This window comes from Schistocerca gregaria, chromosome 3 (assembly GCF_023897955.1).
Source record: "Schistocerca gregaria isolate iqSchGreg1 chromosome 3, iqSchGreg1.2, whole genome shotgun sequence".
Taxonomy (NCBI): domain Eukaryota; kingdom Metazoa; phylum Arthropoda; class Insecta; order Orthoptera; family Acrididae; genus Schistocerca; species Schistocerca gregaria.
Genome location: NC_064922.1, coordinates 432,807,325 through 432,833,198, shown reverse-complemented (window position 1 = coordinate 432,833,198; position 25,874 = coordinate 432,807,325). Strand labels below are relative to the sequence as shown.

Genomic DNA, 25,874 nt, shown 5'->3' with positions numbered 1-25,874 from the left:
TTATACCGCAATTGGAAGAGCAATTTGCTGTAGTTTAACTGATTAAATACGTTCATTTCGGTGCTTTTCAAGCTCACCATTGAAGGTTTTTATTTTATTTGCGTATTGTTCCAGTAATCGCGAAAAGTTCGTTTTGTTTATATTTCGCGGCTTTGCCTTACTTTCCGAATTTGCATACTTAGCGTTATACCGCAATCTGAAGTGCATTTGGTATAGATTAACTAAGTAAATACATTCATTAGTGTGCTCTTCAAGCTTGCCATTAAATGTTTTTCTTTTATTTACGTATTTTTGCACTTATTGCAAAAAGTTCGTTTTGGTTACATTCGGCTGTTTAGGCCTAATTTTTGATCGTGCATATTTAGCGTTATACCACAAATTTAAGTGCATTTGGTAATAGTTTACTTACATATTAGTTTCCAAAACATATTTAATATCCTTTTGCTCCTGTATTTAATATATTGTCGTTATCACTTAGTAAATCTCTTAACTAATTTCCAAACTACCATGGATACTAAGTGTGTGACGGCAGTAGGAAAGTTAGTTCAGGGGTTTTGTGCAGCTGTTGTGACAGGTGGTTTCATTGGGCAAATTGTAGCGGTGTGGGAATTGGGGAAGCAAACGAGACTCTTCCATTCTTTTGTAGGGTTTGCTCAAGAGATAGGATTATAGCTGAACGGGAGGAGAAAATTAGAGCCCTTCAGGCTGATTTGGACAGAGCGAGGGAGGAACTGAAGGGGTTAAGAGGGGAGGAGGGCAAACAGCGGAGGGAAGTGGTAGCTGGGAACAGGGGCCATACAAAGAGGACAGTGTCTGACACTTTCTCAATTGGCACAACCAATATATTTGCCTTGTTACCACAGTTAAGTAAGGAAGAGGCTCCAGTAGAAGTAGATGCAACAGAATCTCACTAGGAAACCAACTGTTTCAAAAAAAGTAAGAAGTAAGAGGAAAGATCTGTTCTAGGTAGCTGTCATGAAAGAAGTGTGGGCCAGATTTTGCAGGAAAAATTAGGTGACAGGTACCAGGTCACAAACTTTTTCAAGTCAAGTGCAAGTCTTAGCCAGGTGGTAGAGGATATAGGTTCCTTGCGCAAGGGATTCACAAAGCAGGATCATGTGATGATAGTGGGTGGAGTGGGAAACAGTATTGGTAAGGATCAGGGCTACAGTATTGAGTATGACCTGGTGAAAATAGCCTTGGTAACGACTCGTACCAGTGTTGGGCTGGAGCCTGCTTTCGTGTGGCATGATCAGCCCCAGTTGAACCGCTCTGTCAGGACGGTAAATATGGAGTTGGATCAGTTGCGTAGGGCGGCCACCCTGTCAGACATTTGATTGGTTCATGTCGATGCTATTGATAGGGGGGATTTCGCAAGGCATGGCCTACATCTGAATAGGAAAGGGGAGGGTAAACTGGCAGGGTTGATAGCGAAATCCATAAGGGGGGGACACTAGTACTCATGGATGTACCTCGTTTTTAGACTAATATCAGTGTCCAATGAGAAGTTCAGGCAGGCAGGTGCTAAAGAGGTCCAAAACTCACAAAATTATCACAATGGGAGAGTAAATAATAATGTTACCATATTTAACCAAAATATTGGTGGTTTAGAGAAAAAAGCAGATTCTCACAAGAGTAAAGTAAAAAAACAATGTTACCATTTTTCACCAAAATATTCCGGGATTGAAGAATAAAGTAGATGAGCTCCTGGTTTGTATAGATGGCATTGAATCTGATAATGTAATAGATATACTATGCCTGTCTGAGCACCACATTGTGTCTGATATGGAAAAGGTAAATATCAGTGGTTATAAAGTAGCTGCACAAAAGAGTAGAGAGAATAAGATGGGAGGAGGAGTTGCCATATATGTCAGAAATTATCACTGTGTAGAATGCTTAGATACAAAAAAGTTTTGTCTAAAGCAACATATAGCAGCATGTGCCTGTCAACTTAAACTGAAGGAGGGCTCTTTTATAATTGTAACAGTATATAGGTACGCTTCAGGAAACTACCATTTATTCCTGGAAAACTTGGATGCCTTGCTGTGCTATCTGTCAGATATGGGAAAGCAAATTATTATTTGTGGGCGCTTCAATGCTGATTCACTGAAAGAGTGTAATGGGAAGAATGACCTGGAAGTCTTGCTTGGTTCTTTCAATTTGACATCTGTCATTAATTTTCCTACTCAGGTAGTAAAGGACAGCAGCACATTGATAGATAACACTTTTATAGACCAAGATAGGTTTAAAAACATAAATTCTTGTCCTGTTTAGAATGGCCTTTCTGATTGTGATGCTCAGCTAGTTACAGTATATGACATAGCTCCATTCAGTAATTCAAAACTACCCTCCAAAGTTGTGTGTTCCATTAATGACTCAACAATTAGAAATTTTCAGAGGAAATCTTCAGCCGTTAGACTGGGATGAGGTGTGCAAGGAACCCGATGCTGATTTAAAATATAGCTTATTTCATGATACATTTGTAAGAGAATTTGAAAACTGTTTCCCCAAGAAAGTATTTAAAACTTATTATAACAAACCATGCAAAACACCTTGGCTTACTATAGGAATAAAAATATCTTCTAACCACAAAAGGGAACTGTATCTAACAACGGGAAAGAATAATGACCCTGAAACAGCCAAATATTATAAAAACTACTCTGCTACATTAAGAAAGGTTATTTAAAAGTCCAGAAGCATGTGCATCATGTCTGAGATTAACACCTCTGATAACAAAATCAAAACAGTTTGGAATATTATTACAAGGGAGACAGGGAAACCAAGAGTACAGGGTGACGGCGTCACCACCAAAGAGAATGGAAACTTGATACACAACAAGCCGGAAGTCTAAAATATTTTGAATATTTGTGCACCTTGGAGAGGTTTATTATTGTAATTTCGCGAGAGTACTTTTCGATAAGATTCAGACTACATATTACTTCCTTCCACATACATTTTGTCAAACTACCACGAGGAGAAAATTCGAGTAATCGCAGATAGAATAGAGCCTTGCCAACAATCATTCCTCTCACACACCAGTCGCGAGTGGAACAGAGAAGGGGGGATCAGTTAGTGATACCACAACAACCCTACGCCACACACCCTTAGGTGGCTTGCAGAACATTACGTACATGTAGAAACTTGTACTAGTTTGTACTAGCTAATAAGAAAAGACCTTTGTAAGCACATGAGCAGTCGTTACCCCCCACTGTTAAATTATTAACATTGATCAGTACTAGCTGTTTCTGGATTTCCTTAAATATTCGGTGTGGAGACACGTGCTCCAGGTGTCGGTGCCCCACGAATCTTCCTGTTCTCCTTTCCACTTTCAAAGAAGTTATCCTAACAACCCTCGTTTTTCGGCAAAATTTGGCTGCGTGCTATTTCTCTCTACAAATGCAGCTCTTCCAGGACTCTGCCATTCAGAATTAAGTGGCATGCATCCCACCGCCACACAGCTAGTGAAAGACAGACTCTGTTGTCCAGCACGTTCTGGAGGTATGATATGCACTGTCTGACTTCAGACGCTCGACGCAAGTGGTGATTTCTGTCTAACTCTTTTTCCACGGAAAACAGCCCAGCCTAACATTATACCTTCATGGCAGATTTGTGTCCCTACAGCGCTCACGTTCTCCGTGGAGCCCACCCTGCTTTCACAGTGGCTTCTCATTTAGCAACGCATTCATTTAATTACAGGAATGCACATTTCATTATCCAGTGGAGATTAATTTAGTCTGATTTGATATTATTCTTTCTTAAAGTGTTTTGCGTAAATTATGGGACAATTTGGAGAAAATGGTAGCGTAACAATTAAGTATTAAACTAAAGTTCCTGCAATATTTTCCTGTTACTTTCTTATTCTGAAAGTTGCATATTGGTAGATGTGATAGTTTACTTCCTTAACATTTCACTCATGTGATCGTACCTGTCATTCTCACCCCACTTAGATGTTAATCCAACTTCAGAGTTTTACTTTTACCTTATGATAGGACGCATTTCCGCATTAATATGCGCCACTGCAGTATATCTCTTCTGAAGGGGGCTCTTCGGATTCCTGGTGAAGATATATATATCATCAATCATGGTGTAGAGTTTCTGGCCATAAGGCTTTGAACCAATAATGCGGTATAGTCTCCTAGCTTATGTGTGGTATCTCGTTCAGTGAGTGTCTCTTATGTTTGTAGTAGCCTGTGTGTTGCATAAGCACCTTAAACATGCCAGCTTATTTTTTCGGGTTGTCAGCCATATGATATTTGGACCACCAAATTGATATTTGGCATCACCGAATTTGCTTTTGAGCTTACCTTTAATTTCAAGTATGACTCACAACAGAAACAGCGGGCCGTTTTGGCCGAGTGGTTCTAGGTGCTTCAGTATGGAACCGAGCGACGACTACGGTCGCAGGTTCGAATCCTGTCTCGGGCATGGATGTGTGTGATGTCCTTAGGTTTAAGTAGTTCTAAGTTGTAGGTGAACGATGACCTCAGATGTTAAGTCCCTTAGTGCCTAGAGTCATTTGAACCATTTGAACAACAGAATCTCAGCGGTACTCTTCCCAATGTCCGATACACTGAAGCGCCAATCGTATAGGCATTCGTATGCAAATAGAGAGGTATGTAAACAGGCAGAATACAGCGCTGCCGTCGGCAACGCCTGTACAAGACAACAAGTGCCTGGCACAGTTGTTAGATCGGTTACTGCTGCTACAGAGGCAGTGAGTTTCAACGTAGTGTTATAGCGGTGGGGCTCAACATCTTATAGGTCGCGAAAAAAATGGAGATTTTCCCGTACGACTATTTCACAGGTTTATCGTGAATATCAGGAATCCCATGAAACACCACATCTCCGACATCGTTGCTGCCGGAGAAAGATCCTGCCAGAACAGGACCAACGACGAGTGAAGAGAATCGTTCATCGTGACAGAAGTGCAACCCTTCCTCAGATGCTGCAGATTTCAACACTGGTCCATCAGCAAGTGTCAGCGTGCGAACCATTTAACGAATCATCATCGATATGGGCTTCCAGAGCCGAAGGCCCTCTCGCGTACCCTTGATGACTGCATGACACAAAGCTGTATGCCTCGCCTGGGCCTGTCAACATCGACATTGGACTGTTTATAACTGGAAAGATGTTGCCTCATCGGACGAGTCTCGTTTCAAATTGTATCGAGCGGATGGACGTGTACAGGAATGGAGAGAACCTCATGAGTCCATGGACACTGCATGTTAGCAGGGGATTGTTCAAGCTGGTGGAGACTATAATGGTGTGGGCCGTGTGCAATTGGAGTGATATAGGACCCCTAATATCTCTAGATATGACTCTGACAGGTGACACGTACTTTAGAATCCTGTCCGATCACCTGCATCCATTCGTGTCAATTACGCAGTCCGACGGACATGCAATTCCCGCAGGACAATGCGACGCCCAACACATCAAGAATTTCTACAGAGTGGCTCCAGGAACATTCTTCTGAGTTTTAACACTTGCGCTGGCCACCAAATCCCCAGACATGAACATTATTGAGCATATCTGGGATGCCTTGCGACGTGCTGTTCAGTAGAGATCTCTTGCTCCTCGTACTCTTACGGATTTATGGAGAGCCCTGCAGGATTCATGGTGTCCGTTTCCTCCAGCACTACTTCAGAGATTAATCGAGTCCATGCCACGTTGTACTGTGGCACTTATGCGAGCCCGCGGGGGCCCTACGCGGTATTAGGCAGATCTACCAGTTCCTTTCGCTCTTCAGTGTATGTCATAGAAATACACTTGACTCGCTACCTTAACAATTTTAAGAAAAATTCTACGTCATGTTCTACGAACATTCACGAAAATGTATCCCCACGACATAATTGCTAGGCTGTGATTCATAAATAATTGCCGTTTTCCGCTTTGCTTGACTATTTTTCTCCTCATTTATCAGTGCCATATTATTTTTACTTTCAAACGTTTATGTTATCCCACTTCTCGATGTCGTTCCACTTCTCGATCAATACTTCTTGCAGGAACTACGTCTAAAGTAGGGTTTTTAATGGCAGGTAAAAATGTAATAGTACGTAGAAAATAGTCTACTGAATTTGTTGTAGGGAACCTGGAGTGGGAGAAGCCAGCTTAAGGAGATATGGAAATAAGCTTGTCTATCTCTTGGTCTAGCATTACTGTTTTCCAGCTTACTTATAACTAACATGTGTACAAGTTTACACGTACTGTGCTATCTACTTACATGTACGTTCTTTACTTCCTGCAAGGAAACATGAAGGACGAGCCTGATTACCAGGAAGTCATGAAGCAGGTTTTGTTTACTTTACTTGTCCTCAAGATAGCTCCGTTGTATAGTATTTGCATTGACCCATGACAGAACGTGCTATGAAACAACGACAGACCTATTCGTTACTCTGTGTTATTCAAAGACGTGTAGTGCAATACGATGGAATAGTAACGGTACAGTATTTCCTGGTCGCTTGATAGGAAGGGGTGATCCTATTCCATGGCCTGCGAGGTCACCTGATATTAATCCCCTTGATCATTTCCTATAGTTATATCTGAAGTTATTTGTGTGTGAGACGCCAGTGGATATGGAGTTGAAATTAGTTGTGGGTAATGTAGCTGGTTCTGATATGATTTTTAAACACACCAGGGATATTAGTCAGCGTGGGTCAGAATCTTGTTCGCCGATGTCATGCTTCCATTGAGGTTGATGGCCGTTAGTTTCAGCACATTTTTTAAGATACGGTACAAGTTTTACTTTCATTTTGACAGTGGTGGTATTTGCTGTCATGTAATGTAAATAAAAGAATTCACAGTAATGTGATTTTATTCCTATTATCTCCTTAAGCTGGCTTCTCCAATCTCAGATTCCGTACCTCAAATTGTTCAGTGGAGCATCCTCTATCTCCTGTTAAATTTTTGCGCGCTGTTACGGAAACACCCTATATACTAATAAGCCAAAGGTACATATATAAGTTTTGATAGTTCATATCTTTGGAACAAACTGGCGTAGCGTTGCAATTTTGCGCGGTAGGGAGTCCATATTTTTAGACAACATAGTTGTGTGGAGGTAACAGCGATTGATTTACTTATAATCAATTATTCAAAATGACAGCCACCATCACATTATCTATTTTACCGCCAACCTGTTTCAACCCGCGATATAATCATCGAATTTACACACTTAAGCTGAAGATGATCCCATCGCGGGTTGAAACCGGTTGGCGGCAAAATAAATAATGTGATTGTGACTGTCATTTTGAATAATTGATTATAGGTAGTGCATTGCTTTCTCAACAGATTTTGGCGTGTGTTTTCCAGCAGATGACATGGCAGCAATGAATGAAGTAAGATTGGAGTTTGAACTACGCCAGCCCATATTCAAGTGGTACTGGTAGTATGATAATATGATGGAGGTACAATGGTAATGGAGTAGTGTAATCATACCGAACTCAGTCGAAGCCCACAGTACTGTTCAGGACACGCGTAAGGAACAATGTAGCCGACCGAAAACATCAACAAGGCCAGCTTCCAGCGGTGCTGTGTGGCAACATTTTACTAGATCATCTCAGAATCTGTGAAGCAGGGTGTACGTGGAAGTGGGGTAAGCTGATGAAGTGTACGACGAATTCTGAGAGCTGAAAAGCGGAAAGTGTACATTCCAAGATCACTGTGTGCTCCAGATGAGGACGACCCTGATCGAAGGATAGAGTACTCCGAGATGTTTGGAGATCCGCGACGATGAAGGGTTTGCAGAAATGATTATCTTGTCAGACGAGGTGCAATTCAAACCGAACGGTCCTGTAACCAGCCACAACTTCTTGCACTGGGCTGCTGAAAATCTTCAAATTCACGAGGACAAACATATTAATCTACCGAGTGTTGATGTGTGGTGTAGTCTGTCATAGCGCGGTTTCATGGTTCCATTCCGTTTTGAAGGTACTATAACTGGTGAGATGTACACATGCTGCAAATGTGGGTTTTTTCTTCCCTCCGAGAGGTGTTTGGAAATGTAAGATTTTATCTACAAGTTGCCGCTCCAATTCACAGATATGTCAGAGCTTGCTTGGATGAAAATCTATCTGGACGTAGGATAGCCCAAAGAGAAGCTGTTGAGTATCCATCATGATCTACAGAACTTACACATATTGACTTCTACCTATGGGGGACCTTTAAAAATGTTATCAACAGAAGTCAGCTATACTGAAAGAGCTACGACAAATCATCGAGGCGTCCTCTGCGGCTATCACATCCTGCAGCACTGGCTGACGATATTCATTCAACAATTGAACGCATCGATGTTGTTTAGATGCAAAGGGGGGTCACTTCGAACATATAAAATTACCTTCCCCCGTGCAAAAATTATAACAGTACGTCAGTTTGTTCCATTAATACAAAGAGTGTCTACATGTTTCTGGACCCCTGTATACACACCTGAGTAGTTCCGGTAAGCGCAATAGAATTGTCGTCAAAACTTCAGGATAAAGTCATAACAATTGTTTCGTATCAATATGCAATTTAATCATAAATCTCCTTAGTACAATGGCTACACAGAATGGTATCATGGTTCAAAAATAGATAAATCACAAGATTAATTTTTATAATATCGGTTGACTACACGACGACATTTGGTGATCGCTATGGATACTCGTCCGGCACTGTGTGGTTGCCTTCTGCGTCTATGTCATCACTGTTTTCTGTATTGCCTTCCGACGACTCCTGCAGACGACCGTAGACATTTGGACTGCCGCTGGCCACTGTGTGCCGAATAGATCAGCTACGTAATCGCTTCGCGCCTTTCTCTTCGTTTCTTTTTCAACGTTCCGTAGTTCTCGCATTCGCTCGGCACTGTAATTCTTAGGATTTTTACGCTGCTTTCGACGGTAGCTTTCCCTTCACTGGCGTTTTCTATAGTTCCGATCATATTTACAATTCATCAGAGACGACATCTTTCATTATTTTGTAATTTTCTGTTTAATACCGATTTCCACGTATTTCCGGTGAAAAATTTTATTGTCTTCCTTTGTGTCCTATTAAGGATTCGCAAGCTCTAGGTGTACGAGTTTCCACGCTACTCCGTTTTACAGCTTTAAACAAAGCTAATTCACGATAATCACGATCATGCACCTACACTGATACGATGATGTCACAGGCACAACAAATACTGTGAGACAAACAAGTACATACGTGATCTGTCCGCTATTGATTCAACCATTGTTAATGTTTGTTTCTCATTCGAGTGCTTATTAGGGATTCAAATGTGATGGTACTCTGTAACATAAGAAAGTTCGAGCACCTCTCACCGCAACGAACGTATAGACACTTCCACGTTTAAATTAATATTTGTTTGCTCGGCTTCTACACTATTCATCTGAAACCATTTATAGTATTCGGGACAAATTTGAAGCCGATAGTACTGGAAGACGAGTGGCGACTCGTGAGTAGGCATAAAAGAATTCCATTTACAATCCCGTTAAAAACCTGCCTAATACTGACTTTTAAATCGAAATACCTGACTACATTACATTTTTTTCTTTTTCCTGGGAGCTAATGGGGGAGGGGGGGTGGGAGGGCGAGATCCTCCCTTGCTGCCAGGTGTAGGCGCCCTTGATGTGTGCACATCAGGGAAGGTATCTGTGGAGGTAAGAACTAAGATGAACAGATGGTGACATAGTAGCTTAAGTTAGGAACGCAAGTACTAATTTCAATCAAATATTGCATATGCATGACTCATTGTGTGTACAAAATAATACTTATGGGGTAGTATATCCTAACCGCCCCTAGACGTGGGGTGAAGCTAAGAAAGGGTAACATGTGGAAACGTCCGAGGACGATTTGTAATATTTAACTAATCCCGATATTTAAAAGACTAAAGTGCCATCAGTTTCTCATTTGCGTTGTTCAGTGTATCAACCAGGTCGCTAGAATGAACACTGCATCGAGACAATAATTTTCCTAGGCTGTTCCGGAGGCCAAGATCAAGAAGCACGGGTCAATTCTATGGTTACGTCGTAACGTCCTCTGTGGAGTCCCATCGTGTAAAGCAACAGTGAATCAAACAGTTGCAGCGACAGTCTTTTTTCCCCAGACGATAATCATAGCTGGCAGAATCGCAATTTTCCTTAGAATTCAGAAACTGCAGTGGGAAATTCGGTAGTGTTAGGGATGAAATACATGTACAAATATATGTTAAATATATTAAATGTGTGTGTGTGTGTGTGAAAATGTTATGCGCCACCTCTCTCCGTATTAAATCTGGAAAATCCATGCTTTATGTTGCATGCTGAGAGGTGGGGCAGCTGAGAAAATTATTTGACTTCGCGAATACAGAGACACCAAAACTATTGTACATCGCAAAACACTTGAATAAAATTTTTCAAATTTACTTTAACGCACATTATTGTCTTTTATTTTTTGTGAATGTAACTGTGTCTGCTTTGTACATTTGTACCTCATTAGAAAGAGAAAGAGGCAGGTCAGGCACGGCTAGTAGTGGCTGAAGCAACATATCAGATATCGGCTGCATAAGATTTAATTTTAATGTTCTATTAAACTGGACCAGTATCTGGCCGCATGCTCATCTACAGCAGCAGACTGAATTAAAATAAATGCCTTGCAACTGGTGTCCAATTTTAGTCACCTCGAAGTTCCTGAAATACCTGCTAGCTGTAGTGCACAGTGAGTGTAAAACAGCTTTCAGTGTCTTCCCCTACGTTTCCACACAAAGGAGAAGAGAGAGGGGAGGAGAGTTCTACTGCTGAGGCGTTATGAAGCTAATTCATCCATTTGCGGCTCGCTCGTGATTGTTATGTATTGGGATGCTATAACCTTTTCGGGCGAAAGTATCTAGCAAGCTTAGCTATCCTAATTTGTATTATACTGCCAAACAGGACCAAAGAGAAATATTTAGAACTGAAATAAACAAGCGTCTTATTAAAGAAGGTACTGAAATACTTTGAGTTTCTCCTAACAGTTGTTGTCGAAGAAAGATTTAGACGTATGATCCTAACCACGAATAAAAATTTAAAAACTCACGTTTTTGTTTGCAGGTACCTGCCTGAGTCACCACGATGGCTGATAAATAAAGGACGCACAGAAGACGCTTATGAGGTCCTGGAACGTATAGCGCACACAAACGGAAAAACTTTGTCTCCTGACATCACGAAAAAAATTGATTTTCTGTGTCAACAAAGAACTTCGAAAATGGGGTTTACAATCATCATAACCAACAAGAATCTCCTCAAAAATACGATTTTACTTGTGCTCAATAGGTGAGTGGAACAAAATGTTAGGTTCATTAATTTGTAGTTCATTAAGTATAATTACTTCAGATTATACCGAAACTGCTGCTTAGAAACTTGTGTAGTTTCTCTGAATAATGTAACTGCGACGGTTATTTGATAAATAACGCCCCACCGTTTTTTTTCTCGGAATGTATGTAAGGTATGAGTTAGAATTTGGTGTCAATATCAGTCAACGTTTCTATTACATGTACTATTTTTATGCCTACTCTTCATTACGTTCTATGACCTTGCACCAGTGTTGTGTAAAATCATATATTCCCTGTTAGTGCAGAGCTATGTAAGAGCATATAGTCCCTGCTGATAAAACTCTGGTCACTGTCTCGAAGCCATGTTTTTGCTCCATGAATTCCTCTCTCATCATCTTCGAAGTGTGTCCGATGTAGAGAACAGCTAATACAGATACTTACTGACAACTATTGTTTCCATGCACCGGCCGGAGTGGCCGAGTGGTTCTAGGCGCTACAGTCTGGAACCACGCAACTTCTACGGTCGCAGGTTCGAATCCTTCCGCGGGCATGGATGTGTGTCATGTCCTTAGGTTAGTTAGATTTATGTAATTAAGTTCTAGGGGACTTATGGCCTCAGAAGTTAAGTACCCTGGTGCTCAGAGCCATGTGAAGCCTTTTAGTTTCCACGTGCCATTCGCGATGGGAACAGGAAAGGTGGGATCCGATTCTTGAAGTTTCGGGATTGCAGCCGTATCATGTTGACTTTTTGCCACGATATTTCGGGTGGCAATTGTCCAACCATCTCCAGGTGAGTGTCAGTCACCTGAGACTGCTAGCTCTTTTTTTTTTTTTCTCTTTATTGTATTTCAGTGTCCCATAAGGGGCGGCCTGGCAGCAGCATGGGCGCTGCTCTTCAGCCGAGAGACAGAGAGTAAGTACAGAACATGTAGACATTTAAAACAACATAAAAGAGGAACTATGGCGAAACAGACATATAAAAGAGGAAACATAAAAGATCGCGTAAAAAGGGGGCGACTAAAAATTGTGATAAAAATCTAAAAACTGTACACCAAAAACCGCACACCGTGACGATTAAAAGAAACACAAGGCGAATTATGGCAGGAGCATAAAAGTAGCGATGGGCGGCGTAGCGCATAACAGTCACCGACAGCATCACTGTGTACAAGTCCAGCACATGATTAAAATCATAGCTTCTGATGTGAGGGGAGAACAGCACCAAACACAACACCGACATAGCACACTGATGATAATGAGCACACTGTGAGGATCTGCCAGGGAGATGGAGACGAGGAAGAAGGAAAGAAAGGGAAGAGTGTTGGTGCTAAAGGGCGAGAGGGAGGGGATGGGCGGGGGGGGGGGGGGACCGAAGGGGGCCAGGGAGGGAACGACATGGGAGGGAAACAGTTGAGGTGGGGGTGCAGAGACTCGGTGGGGCAAGGAGGAAAATCCGCTCTGGGAGAAGGAGGGGAGAGGAAAAGGAGAGCCCTGGGGAGAGGGGGAACAAGGTATGGCTTCGGTAGGAAGGGTAGATGCCATCGCAAAGTTCAACATCCTGGAGGGGAAGGTGCTGCAAATTGTCGTGATGAAGGACATGGAGGGTGTGGAGGCAGAGCGATGGAGGAATATAGCGAAAGAGGCGCAGCAATGGGTGGGGGATGGAGAGGAAGGAGGAAACCAGGAGGTGGGGGGGGGGGGGGAAATCAAGCCTGCAGACAGTGTAAAGTATGCAGATATGTTGGAGGAAAAGGAGGAGGTGGGAAGGGGATTAGGTCATACAGGAGTCTTGTGGGGGAAGGATGCAGACATGGAAGGCAAGGTGGAGTGGGTGGCATTCTAGGTTTTGTGGGGCCTTGTGAAAGTGGGAGGGGGGGGCAGAGATCCATGCAACACTGGCATAATAGAGGAAAGATGATGGATGAGGGATTCATAGGTGTGGAGGATGGTGGATGGATGAAATCCCCATGTCTGGCCGTGCAAGAGTTTTGGAAAGCAGAGGTGGGAATGGGCTTTCTGCTGGGTGGTAAGGGGGTTCCAGGTGAGGTGATGGTCGAGGGTGAGTCCAAGATATTTCAGGGTGGGCGTGAGCTGGATGGGACAACCATAAATGGTAAGGCAGGAATCATGGTGACAGAAGGAGTGGGTGGTATGGCCTATGATGATTACCTGTGTTTTGGAGGGGTTGATACAAAGGAACCACTGGTTACACCAAGTGGTGAACTGGTCAAGGTGAGTTTGGAGGGTGCGTTGGGACCATTGAGGGGTAGGATAGAGAGCCAGAAAGGCGATGTCATCAGCGTATTGGGAGACTGCAAGTTTCCAGCTTCGGCTTTACAGCAAAACTCGACGTGGAAACACATGTCCATTGACTGCCATCACAGGAGCGTCCTCTATCGAAATCGGCGCCCTCTGTTAGTATTCTGCCTGTGGAGCGCAGGTGCATGCATAAAAGTGAGAGCTACATGGCCTCCCTCTGACGGAATGTGTGCTAGCGTCACTAAAAACCAGACGTCAGATGTCGATAGATGCTTCATTATGAATAAACTTCTCTCAGAAGAAATTAGAGAGATGACTGGGTCCCAAGCCTTGTCCAATTGAAAACCGCCGTCACGATTTATAAGATTTTGTGCTAGGCGTATTTTCACAGATTCTTTCATTACTCCTAGGGGCCAAGATTTTCGTGGCAGAAAAACCCATAGCTTGTCCTGTGGTAATAAAACGCATCATGTACTGTGTGTGTCGTCTGACTGATACAAGCTTTGCCACCCTAGCAAGGAATTTTGTAGATCCCTGCTTTCTGCAGACCCACATCACCTTTTACCAAACCAAGAAGGGCACTAATCTTCGCTTGTGACCAGAAGATTATTTTAACTTGTGTTTACGTAGGGTTCTGCCTAGTGATTAACACTGCAAAATCACAGGTTAATGTAAGCGAGAGATATGTTTATGACGCCGCGCGGGATTAGCCGAGCGGTCTAGGGGCGCTGCAGTCATGGACTGTGTGGCTGGTCCCAGCGGAGGTTCGAGTCCTCCCTCGGGCATGGGTGTGTGTGTTTGTCCTTAGGAGAACTTAGGTTAAGTAGCGTGTAAGCTTAGGGACTGATGACCTTAGCAGTTAAGTCTCAGAAGATTTCAAACAATTAAAAAAATATGTTTATTACAAATGTGAAATGTTGGTACATTAATAACCAGTGTAACCGTTAGAATGTTGAATCCAAGCATGCAAACATGCTTGCATTCTATTGTACAGGTAGAGGACGTATGTTTGTGGATGAAGTATGGCTCTGAGTACTATGGGACTTAACTTCTGAGATCATCAGTTGCATAGAACTTAGAACTAATTAAACCTAACTAACCTAAGGAAATCACACACATCCATGCCCGAGGCAGGATTCGAACCTGCGACCGTAGCGGTCGCTCGGCTCCAGACTGCAGCGCCTAACTGAAGTGTGTACATCCAGCACGTCTAGCACACATACAGGTTGGTTACAGGCCCTCAACAGATCTCCTTCTAACCAATACACCGCCATCAGTGACACCGAGGCAGAACCAGCTTTCATCAGAAAACACAAGAGACGCTGACCCTATCAACCAATGAGCTCTCGCATGACACCACTACTTGCGAATGGCGGTGGTTTAGGGTTAGCAGATGCATGCTAGAAGGCGCCTGGTAGGGAACTGTCCTGATGTGGTGACCGAGCAAGCCAAGGCAAGATGTCGACAACGATTTTTAACAGTTCGCTGTGTCATTGTTGTGCCAGCTGTCGCTCAAATTGCTGCTGCAAATACAGTCATGATGCGCCAAAGCCATACGCGTCTTGGTATTGCGACGTATTCGTTTGGAGCCCAGCCTTCTTGCAACTGTGCCTTCTCGTTGTTGTGTACGACGTGATTACAACGTTACAGAGAGGTGGGCTAATTAATGGTGTAGCAACTGTGGTCATAGTAAGTCTGGACAGAGGCAGAAAGGATTAGCAACCAAGTGAACATACGAGATATGACTGGAAGGTTTTAAGAATGGATCCACTACTGCTTACTGGTTTGACGGGCAGGTATACGGAGGGTGGGGAGTGAGTCATTGCCTTGTCCTTGAACGCCCTCTGACAGGGAACTGCACTTCCTCTATTCAGTTCGAGGTGCCAGTTGGATGAGTTGGGTCTGTTAGCGCTTGTTGGCGGATTCTGCCTGCGTGAAAATGGACGTAAAAACGAAGCAACGAGCTTGTGTGAATTTTTTTTAAAACCAGGAAATCTGCTTCTGACAATCACGAATTATTAAAAATAGATTTTGGAGATAATTGTGTTAGCCAGTAAAATGTTTTTGCCTGTTTGAACAGATTTAAAAACGGATTCGAATCATTTGAAGATGAACCACGGTCCGGCCGTCCTTCCACCTCAAAAACGAATGAAAATGTGAAAGTTCGCGACTTAGTGCGCTCTGATCGTACACTTACAATTAGGGAGATTTCTGATGAACTTCATTTAAATTTCTATGCAGTTTAGTCAATTTTAACTTAAGATCCGAACATGCGTTGAGTGTCCGCAAAATCCATCCCGAATGTGTTGTCAAGTAATCAGAGACAATACCGACTTGAAGTGTGCCAAGAACTAATTAATAGGACTAAAAATTACCCAGATTTATTAAATAGGGTAAATACAGGTGACGAATCAAGGGTATATGGGTATGATCATGAAACCAAAGAGCAGTCTTCGCAGTGGAAGAATGGAGGTTCGCCACGACTGAAAAAAGCACATCAAAGTCGGTCGAAGGTGAAGAAAACGTTGGGTTTGTTTTTCGATTCTGCCGGTATTTTGCATCATTAATTTGCCCCAAGAGGACAGACAATTAACTAGGAATACTACAAGTGTGCCCTTGAGCGTTCGCGCGAAAAGGTGTGGAAGAAAAGGCCTGCATTGTGGAAAGACAGGAGTTGGGCGCTACACCGTGACAATGCTCCGGCTCATCGTGCCTTCTCCACCGCTGAATTTTAGACCAGATTCAAAATTCCTGTGCTTCCACAATCGCGATATTCCCCTGATTTCGCTTCTGCGGACTTCTACCTTCTTCCTAAACTGAAATTTTCACTGAAAAGGAAGCGATTTGACTCGACTGAAGACATCCAGGCAAATACGTAGAGCGTGCTTAACACACTTCAGGAAAAAAATTACAGGAATGTTTCCGAAAATGGAAACACCCTTGGAGTCGGTGTGTTCAGTCAGAAGGGAACTATTTTGAAGGAGGTGCATTACAGTAGCATGTAAGTACCACCATTGTACAATTACAAGCCAATTCCTAAGACTTCCCAATCACATCTCGTATAAACAGAAGAATTAGTTAACTTATATTTGTCCAAGAGAAGGAAGATTGAATACAGATAAAGCAGCAAGAAACAGAGTCCAGCTCATCACTGACATCAATAAAGTGTTGATGTACTAACCACGAACTGTGGTGTTTGATCCGCGACTAGTCACAAGGCGAACTGGCTCCTAGTACAGGTGGGCTGAGTCGCTGCCCCCGGCCCTCCTGTATTCCGGCGGCAGAGGGCGCTCTTAGTACACAGCCGCTGGGGGCGTGGCTCAGCGGTCGCTCACCATTGCGTCCACTGATCCTGCGCGACCACTGTCAGCGTCTAACGGAAACTTGCAATTCCGTTACCAACTGTATAGCGCCCGTAAGGTGGTATCGATATGTGACACCACTCTCGTGACTACTGCCGCCAGCAATCAAGTAAAATGGCCACATACCTGCAAGGCTTTCTGCAGAAGGAACATCCAGCTTCTCGGAGCCGTGTAACAAGACCTCGCCCACAGTCAGTGAGCCCTACTAATGGCGTCTTTGTCGCCTTAAAAGTATTCTCGGTTAACATCAACTCACCATGCCCAGTCTCAAAGTTAACTAGCGCTCGCGACTGTTACAGCGTGTACTTTCATACTCATAGTTGTACTACTAGCGGCACTCTTATGCGAATGGCACGAAATCTATCAGACATCGACTTTCAGATGTAGAAACACACCTACCAACTCTCGGTTACGGCACAAAACTGCGACTTTTTCCCTTCACTATAGTTTTAAATGGATGTAAATGGAGGCTGTATTCATAAACTACTATTTGTTAATTGTTTGTATGCTGAAATTGTTTTTCATTAGTAATGCCATCTGATGTCCTGTTAATTACAGCGTGTATCAGTTTAATAGCGCAATTAGTTCTTTGAACAATTTGATACGATGAGCTACTAGTTTTACTCATATTTAATTTTTAAACTCCGTCTAATTTATTACATGTATATGTAAAAGTGCTATATGTAAATAATAGACATATTGCTGCCCTAGCGCCTCCTTGTTGCCGATATCACTTAAGATTACACGCAGTAGCAGGAATTAGTCTGCACTCGTCTGTTGCCCACAACAGATTACTACTTACTATGTTCGCACATGTTTAGTACATGCAGTGTTTTCAGTATGGTATATTTTATACGTGGTAAGATCTCCGTAGATGATTCAGTAATATTGTGGATTCAGTGTAATCATTGTTGTACCAGTGATACTACGCACATTTTCCATTTAGCCTTCTAAAACGATGTACCATCGAAAGCCTTAAGGCTGTTATTCAGTAAACACTCTGGCGAAGGCAATTTGTGGGCAACAAGGCCACTACGCCTCATATTGCATTTCTGCAGACCTTTAATACTATTGAAGTATCTGTGTATTTTATGGCTTCCCCGATGAAACGGGCGTGGGAGTTGTTCCCCAAAGCGAGATTTAACTATTTTGTCGGTCTCACAAAGCGCGTGCTTCGCCACCGTCGATTTCTCCACTCGTCGCTGTCTGATATACCTTTTTTGTTCGGAGTTCATGATGTTGACGGATCGTCTAGTAATTCCCACACAGACTTTTTCACATGTACAGCGTGTGTAGTATATTCCCAACATTGCAAGTAGATCGCTTTTTGTCGTTTTCCAATCAGAGACACTGTTTATAAATAGTCTTTGAGTGGTGTTTGCGTCGTATGCGGCCGATTCGTCCGTCCTCTGGGTATGTATGACAGAAAGGGTGTTCCTATCGGTTTTTCTTCTGATGTGTCGTCTGGCCGAGTGCTGATCTTATTGTAACTGGTTGGAGTACGCATTGCTCTACAGAACAAGTGTTTCATTTCGCTAAACATTTACCCTTTCTGCTTCCGCCGCACAGTGAAAGACCGATGCATGTAAAAAGAACTCGCAACATATCTTTGAGAGGCTGAAGAAAGTAAAGTTTGGGCCAAGCGGCATGCCTGCAACACTGCCGGGCCAAATTCAGTCTCTGGCTAGCAGTGGTCACAATGATACAGGCCGTCACTGTATTTATGATGTATCACTTTCTGGAAATGGCTTCTCGAGTTTACGTAAAACCAAACAAGAAGCTGTTGAAAGAAGAGAGGTAAATAGCGAAATAATCTCTTTGCCTGGCCTCGTCTGCTTCTTTCGTTCTTTTCGGCACGGTCATCATATTTTATATTGCGTCCAAACATATTCCTTTCCATTACTCTCTATCGTTCCATTTTACTCATTGAATATTCACTCCATTTATCAGGTCCTGAAATACATTCCCACTTCTACATGTATAGGAACGTCATTTCCCTTTCTTATTGCTGACATTCTTTCACTCTGAGTTTTAATCCCACTTCTAAAGACTGCTTTTCTAGTATATAGGCCGAACAAAAGAACAAATAAACTACATACCTACATTACGCCCTTTCTAACACAATAGCTTCTCAGTCAGTGGTCCATACTTACCAGTTCACCTTTTTTCACGTACACTACGAGACCAAAAGTATCCGGACATCCGGCTGAAAATGACTTACAAGTTCGTTGCACCCTCCGTCCGTATTTCCGGAATTCAATATGGTGTTGGTCCACCCTTAGCCTTGATGGTGGCAGCTGCCACTCTCGCAGGCACACGTTCAGTCAGGTGCTGGAAGGTTTCTTGGGGAAAGGCAGCTCATTCTTCACGGACTGCGGGACTGAAGAGTGGTATCGATGTCGGTCGGTGAGGCCTGGCACGAAGTCGGCGTTCCAAAACATCCCAAAGGCGTTCTATAGGATTCAGACAAGGACTCTGTGCAAGCCAGTCCATTACAGGGATGTTATTGTCGTGTAACCATTCCACTACAGGCTGTGCATTATGAACAGGTGCTCGATCGTGTTGAAAGATGCATTCGTCATCCCCGAATTGCTGTTCAACAGTGGCAAGCAAGAAGCTGCTTAAAACATCTATGTAGGTCTATGCTGTGATAGTGCCAAGCAAATCAACGAGGGGTGCAAGCCCTTCACACGCTGGTAGATGATGTTCACCGGGCGTTCGCCATACCCACAACCTGCCATCGGATCGCCACTTTGTGTACCATGATTCGTCACTCCAAACAACGTTTACCCACTGTTCAGTCGTCCAATATTTACGCTACTTGCACCAAACAAGTCGTTGTTTGGCATTTACCGGCGTGATGTGTGGCTTAAGAGCAGCCACTCGACCATGAAATCCAAGTTTCCTCACCTCCCGCTTAGCTGTCATAGTACTTGCAATGGATCTAATGCAGTTTGGAATTCTAGTGTGATAGCTGGACAGAAGTCTGCCTATTAAACATTACGACCCTCTTCAACTGTCGGCGGTCTCTGTCAGTCAACACACGAGATTGGCCTTACGCTTCTGTGCTGTACGTCTGCCTTCATGTTTCCACTCCACAATGACATCGGAAACAGTGGACCTAGGGATGTTTAGGGAAAATCTCGTCTACAGCCGTATGCCACAAGTGATCCCAATCACCTGACCTAGTTCGAAGTCCGTGAGTTCTGCGGAGCGCCCCATTCTGCTCTCTCACGATGTCTAATAACTACTGATGTCGCTGATGTGGGGTACCTGGCATTAGGTGGCAGCACCATGCACCTTATATGAAAAACGTCTGTTTTGGGGTGTTCGGATACTTTTGATCGCATAGTAAATATGTTTTGTATTACGTCTTCCTCGATACGGTGTACCTACTTTTACGAGTATTTCAGGGGTCTTCCACAACTTTACATTGTCGAACACCTTTTCCCCGTCGAAAAACCCTACGAAAATATCTTAGTTTTTATTAGTTGTTGCTTCACTACCATGTAAAACGCTGGATCGCCATGTATCGTGCCTTCAAATAACCTGAACCCAAATCCGTCGACGTCTAACAGATCTTCATTCTTTATTCATTTTTTGTGTTTTCTTCTCGTCAGGAATTAGCATACAGGAGCCGTGAATCTGTTTATACAATAATTCTCTCATGGCTAGCTCTAATCGTCTTTGAAATTGTTTAGTTCGTATTCTTCGTAATTTTCGGTTTTATGCAACCATTATCATACATGCTGCTCACTAACTTCATCAATGGTTTTGACTGGCACTTCTGCCAACGATTGTAGCTATAAAGCAGACATATAATCTACCGTTTCTGCCTCGACAGATCCCAATTCTTCCAAAGCTCTGCTGAACACTGCCTCTCAGTCGATCCTTACTTCCTCCTATTTGACACTCACTTCTTCTTGTATCACGTTAGAGAACAATTATTGCCAGTCATAGACGCCTTCATTGTCTTTTTCCGTCCGTCCGCTTCCTCCTATGGATTAAAAGTGGAGTTTGTTATTTACTGTAAATGTTGACAGCTTTCCTTTCAAATTTTGCTAAAACCATATTTACTTTTATACAAGCAGAAGTTGTTCTTCCGAAGTCCTTTTACTTTACATTCCTTCAAATTCTTGTTGCAATCGTCTAGCATTAGCTTCTTTTTACGAAGGTGTGCTGAAAAGCAATGCCATCGAATCATTTACGTGTAAATTCTTAAAAACGTCCGAATGAAACAGACATTATTAACATTCTACATCTTTATGCTTCATGTTTACATATTTGCAGCCTTCTCCCGCTAGGATGTAACACCGCTGTGTGTAACATAACTGTGGCGCTGTCTGAAAAATATCGTGCTGTAATCGAGATTCGAATTCGAAGAGTTCGTCCTCACGAATTGTGATTTTTGATATTATCGTGACATGCATGCAATTTTTGCTGTTGCATACCAACACTCAGCGCAACACTCCTTCAATCAATCAAATACAACGTTACCACCTTGCGTTAACTGTTAAAAGCTCTTGAATCTGCACGCGACTAATGGCCTCGTTTGAATTTTTACTAAAATATAAGTAATAACTCCAGTATAAGGGATTTGAGAAGAAGAAAGTAACGTGACGGACATATGGCAAAACTGTATCGTTCTTGTAAAATTACGCTACTGACCATTAAAGGTGCTACACCAAGAAGAAATGCAGACGATAAACGGATATTCTTTGGACAAATATATTATACTAGAACTGACATGTGATTACATTTTCACGCAATTTGGGTGCATATATCCTGAGAGATCAGTACCGAGAACAACCACCTCTGGCCGTAATAACGGCCTTGATACGCCTGGACATTGAGTCCAACAAAGCTTGGATGGCATGTGCAGGTACAGCAACCCATGCAGCTTCAACACGATACCACAGTTCATCAAGAGTAGTGACTGGCGTATTGTGAAGAGACAGTTGCTCGGCCACCATTGACCAGACGTTTTAAATTGGTGAGAGATCTGGAGAATGTGCTGGCCAGGGCAGCAGTCGAACATTTTCTGTATCCAGAAAGGCCCGTACATGACCTAAAACATGCGGTCATGCATTATTCTGCTGAAATGTAGGGTTTCGCAAGGATGGAATGAAGGGTAGAGCCACGAGTCGTAAGACATCTGAAATGTAACGTCCACTGTTCAAAGTTCAAAGTTCCGTCAATGCGAACAATAGGTAACCGAGATGTGTGACCAATGGCACCCCATACCATCACGCCGAGTGATACGCCAGTATGGTGATGACGAATACACGCTTCCAACGTGCGTTCACCGCGATGTCGTCAAACACGGATGCGACCATCATGATGCTGTAAACAGAACCTGGATTCATCCGAAAAAATGACGTTTTGCCATTCGTGCACCCAGGTTCGTCGTTGAGTACACCATGGCAGTCGGTCCTGTCTGTGGTGCAGCGTCAAGGGTAACTGCAGCCATGACCTCAGAGCTGATAGTCTATGCTGCTGCAAACATCGTCGAACTGTTTGTGCAGATGGTTGTTGTCTTGCATACGTCCCCATCTGTTGACTCAGGGATCGAGACGTGGCTGCACGATCCGTTACAACCATGCGGATGAGATGCCTGTCATCTCGACTGCTAGTGATACGAAGCCGTTGGGATCCAGCACGGCGTTTCGTATTACCCTCCTGAAACCACCGATTCCATATTCTGCTTACAGTCATTGGATCTCGACCAACGCGAGCAGCAATTTCGCGATACGATAAACCGCAGTCGCGATATGATACAATCCGACCTTTATCAAAGTCGGAAACGCGATACTACCCATTTCTCCTCCTTACACGAGACATCACAACAACGTTTCACCAGGCAACGCCGGTAAACTGCTGTTTGTGTATGAAAAATCGGTTGGAAACTTTCCTCAAGTCAGCGCGTTGTAGGTGTCGCCAACGGCGCCAGCCTTGTGTGAATGCTCTGAAAAGCTAATCATTTGCATATCACAGCATCTTCTTCCTGTTGGTTAAATTTCGAGTCTGTAGCACGTCATCTTCGTGGTGTAGCAATTTTAATGGCCAGTAGTGTATTTTCCTTCATTTCCAATCGGGAGTCTGGCCCTGCAGTTTGGCGTTCTTATTAGTGTTAACCAAATGTTCACACATACAGAGATGAGAAACGTGTGCTGTTCAACCACGATATTATTGCACTTGGCCGTTACAGCAAACACATGGTTACATCACAGTAAGCAAACCTAGTTGTGTTTAAGCTAAACGAATAGAATTGTCAATGTTTTTATGTAAGTTGTGCTTATACTATCAACTCAGATTACGCACTTAAGGCAACCGAAGCTGCCTCACGCCCAGGTGCAATAATACTGTAACCGACTTATATATTAAAAGTGTCATATTTGACGAGAATAATTTCAAAAGATAATTAGGGTAACAAGTTTTCATATTTTCGTTATACAGGTCAGCTGCTGCGTTTACTGTTTTCACCCTACTTTTCAGCAACAGTAATTTCGGAGTGAATCCATTTGTTGCATTCATAGGAAAAGGATCACTGCAACTGGTAGCATTGTACGCGGGTCACGTTGTCGGAAACAAGTTCGGGAGACGGGTAACACAATGTCTGGTGCTAATGTCTACTGGTTTCTTCTGCATCATTCTCGTGTTCTTAACCACAGGTAGCTCTTTGTTTAATCCTTTCTTGCACATTTCCTACTAGAAACTAATTTAGAAATATTTTCAGGGGAAAGGAAACGTTCAATATTGTTACACTGTACTTCACAAGCGATTTCGGCAGTCTGTAATTTATACAGATTTAGTGTTTTGTTGTTTCAAGGAAGTGACTCTCTTACAGGACATTCAACCCAGTGGATCATAACTACATTTTCGCTGATGCTACTGTTTTGCTGCGAGTGTTCGTATTCACTCTCAAACCTGCAGAGCTTGGAATTACATCCAACGAGTATACGACAAATAGGAATCGCAACTGAGTACGTCTTCGTTCAATGCACTCTGACTGCTGCACCTCATCTCGCTCACTTGGTACGTACCTGTACGATTTATTACTTAAAAATAATGACAGCTGCACATATCCACGCTCATGCAGTGTCCTCTGTTGCAAACATAGTGATGTGAATGACATCCGTTTGAATTATTAGGGTACCTCCCAGTGTAAAACTAGACCTATCATTCTCGTACTAGATCTGTGCTACATGAAAATTCATTCTGTTCTTTAAGATTCTTGTAAAGTTTTTTCTTTTGGCAATATAAATTTAAAGTTCCTCAAGACGTCAAGGTACAGCCCTTCGTTTGTCCTAAGCAAAATCTCCATAACGTTGTCAGTACTAGTGATTTCATGCTTGTGCGCTGATAAATGCTTACTTAATGCAGTTTTACTTATCGTGAGACTGAGCGAGGTGGCGCAGTGGTTAGCACACTGGACTCGCATTCGGGAGGACGACGGTTCAATCCCGTCTCCGGCCATCCTGATTTAGGTTTTCCGTGATTTCCCTAAATCGTTTCAGGCACATGTCGGGATGGTTCCTTTGAAAGGGCACGGCCGATTTCCTTCCCAATCCTTCCCTAACTCGAGCTTTCGCTCCGTCTCTAATGACCTCGTTGTCGACGGGACGTTAAACACCAACCACCACCACCCACCTAACGTGAGGAGATGGTACTGAAGCACGTTTCAAATGTTCGTACCGTCTGGCCAGTTCAGTTCTTTTTTAACCTCATCACACGTTTTCTTATAAACACTGAAAAACACTCCTGGAAATTGAAATAAGAACACCGTGAATTCATTGTCCCAGGAAGGGGAAACTTTATTGACACATTCCTGGGGTCAGATACATCACATGATCACACTGACAGAACCACAGGCACATAGACACAGGCAACAGCGCATGCACAATGTCGGCACTAGTACAGTGTATATCCACCTTTCGCAGCAATGCAGGCTGCTATTCTCCCATGGAGACGATCGTAGAGATGCTGGATGTAGTCCTGTGGAACGGCTTGCCATGCCATTTCCACCTGGCGCCTCAGTTGGACCAGCGTTCGTGCTGGACGTGCAGACCGCGTGAGACGACACTTCATCCAGTTCCAAACATGCTCAATGGGGGACAGATCCGGAGATCTTGCTGGCCAGGGTAGTTGACTTACACCTTCTAGAGCACGTTGGGTGGCACGGGATACATGCGGACGTGCATTGTCCTGTTGGAACAGCAAGTTCCCTTGCCGGTCTAGGAATCGTAGAACGATGGGTTCGATGACGGTTTGGATGTACCGTGCACTATTCAGTGTCCCCTCGACGATTACCAGAGGTGTACGGCCAGTGTAGGAGATCCCTCCCCATACCATGATGCCGGGTGTTGTCCCTGTGTGCCTCGGTCGTATGCAGTCCTGATTGTGGCGCTCACCTGCACGGCGCCAAACACGCGTACGACCATCATTGGCACCAAGGCAGAAGCGACTCTCATCGCTGAAGACGACACGTCTCCATTCGTCCCTCCATTCACGCCTGTCGCGACACCACTGGAGGCGGGCTGCACGATGTTGGGGCGTGAGCGGAAGACGGCCTAACGGTGTGCGGGACCGTAGCCCAGCTTCATGGAGACGGTTGCGAATTGTGCTCGCCGATACCCAGGAGCAACAGTGTCCCTAATTTGCTGGGAAGTGGCGGTGCGGTCCCCTACGGCACTGCGTAGGATCCTACGGTCTTGGCGTGCATCCGTGCGTCGCTGCGGTCCGGTCCCAGGTCGACGGGCACGTGCACCTTCCGCCGACCACTGGCGACAACATCGATGTACTGTGGAGACCTCACGCCCCACGTGTTGAGCAATTCGGCGGTACGTCCACCCGGCCTCCCGCATGCTCACTATAGGCCCTAGCTCAAAGTCCGTCAACTGCACATACGGTTCACGTCCACGCTGTCGCGGCATGCTACCAGTGTTAAAGATGCCATGGAGCTCCGTATGCCACGGAAAACTGGTTGACACTGACGGCGGCGG

The 25,874-nt window shown here is 43.7% G+C and overlaps 1 protein-coding gene across 1 annotated transcript in view; it reads left to right on the top strand.

Moving 5' to 3' along the window:
* The window catches only part of LOC126355407 (solute carrier family 22 member 13-like), an 88,312-nt gene that overhangs the window by 44,216 nt on the left and 18,222 nt on the right, over positions 1 to 25,874 (top strand). Inside the window, exons 2-4 of the mRNA XM_050005711.1 lie at positions 11,034 to 11,255; positions 23,329 to 23,543; positions 23,720 to 23,907. Coding sequence (XP_049861668.1) covers positions 11,034 to 11,255; positions 23,329 to 23,543; positions 23,720 to 23,907 — 625 coding nt within the window. The remainder of the gene's footprint in view (positions 1 to 11,033; positions 11,256 to 23,328; positions 23,544 to 23,719; positions 23,908 to 25,874) is intronic.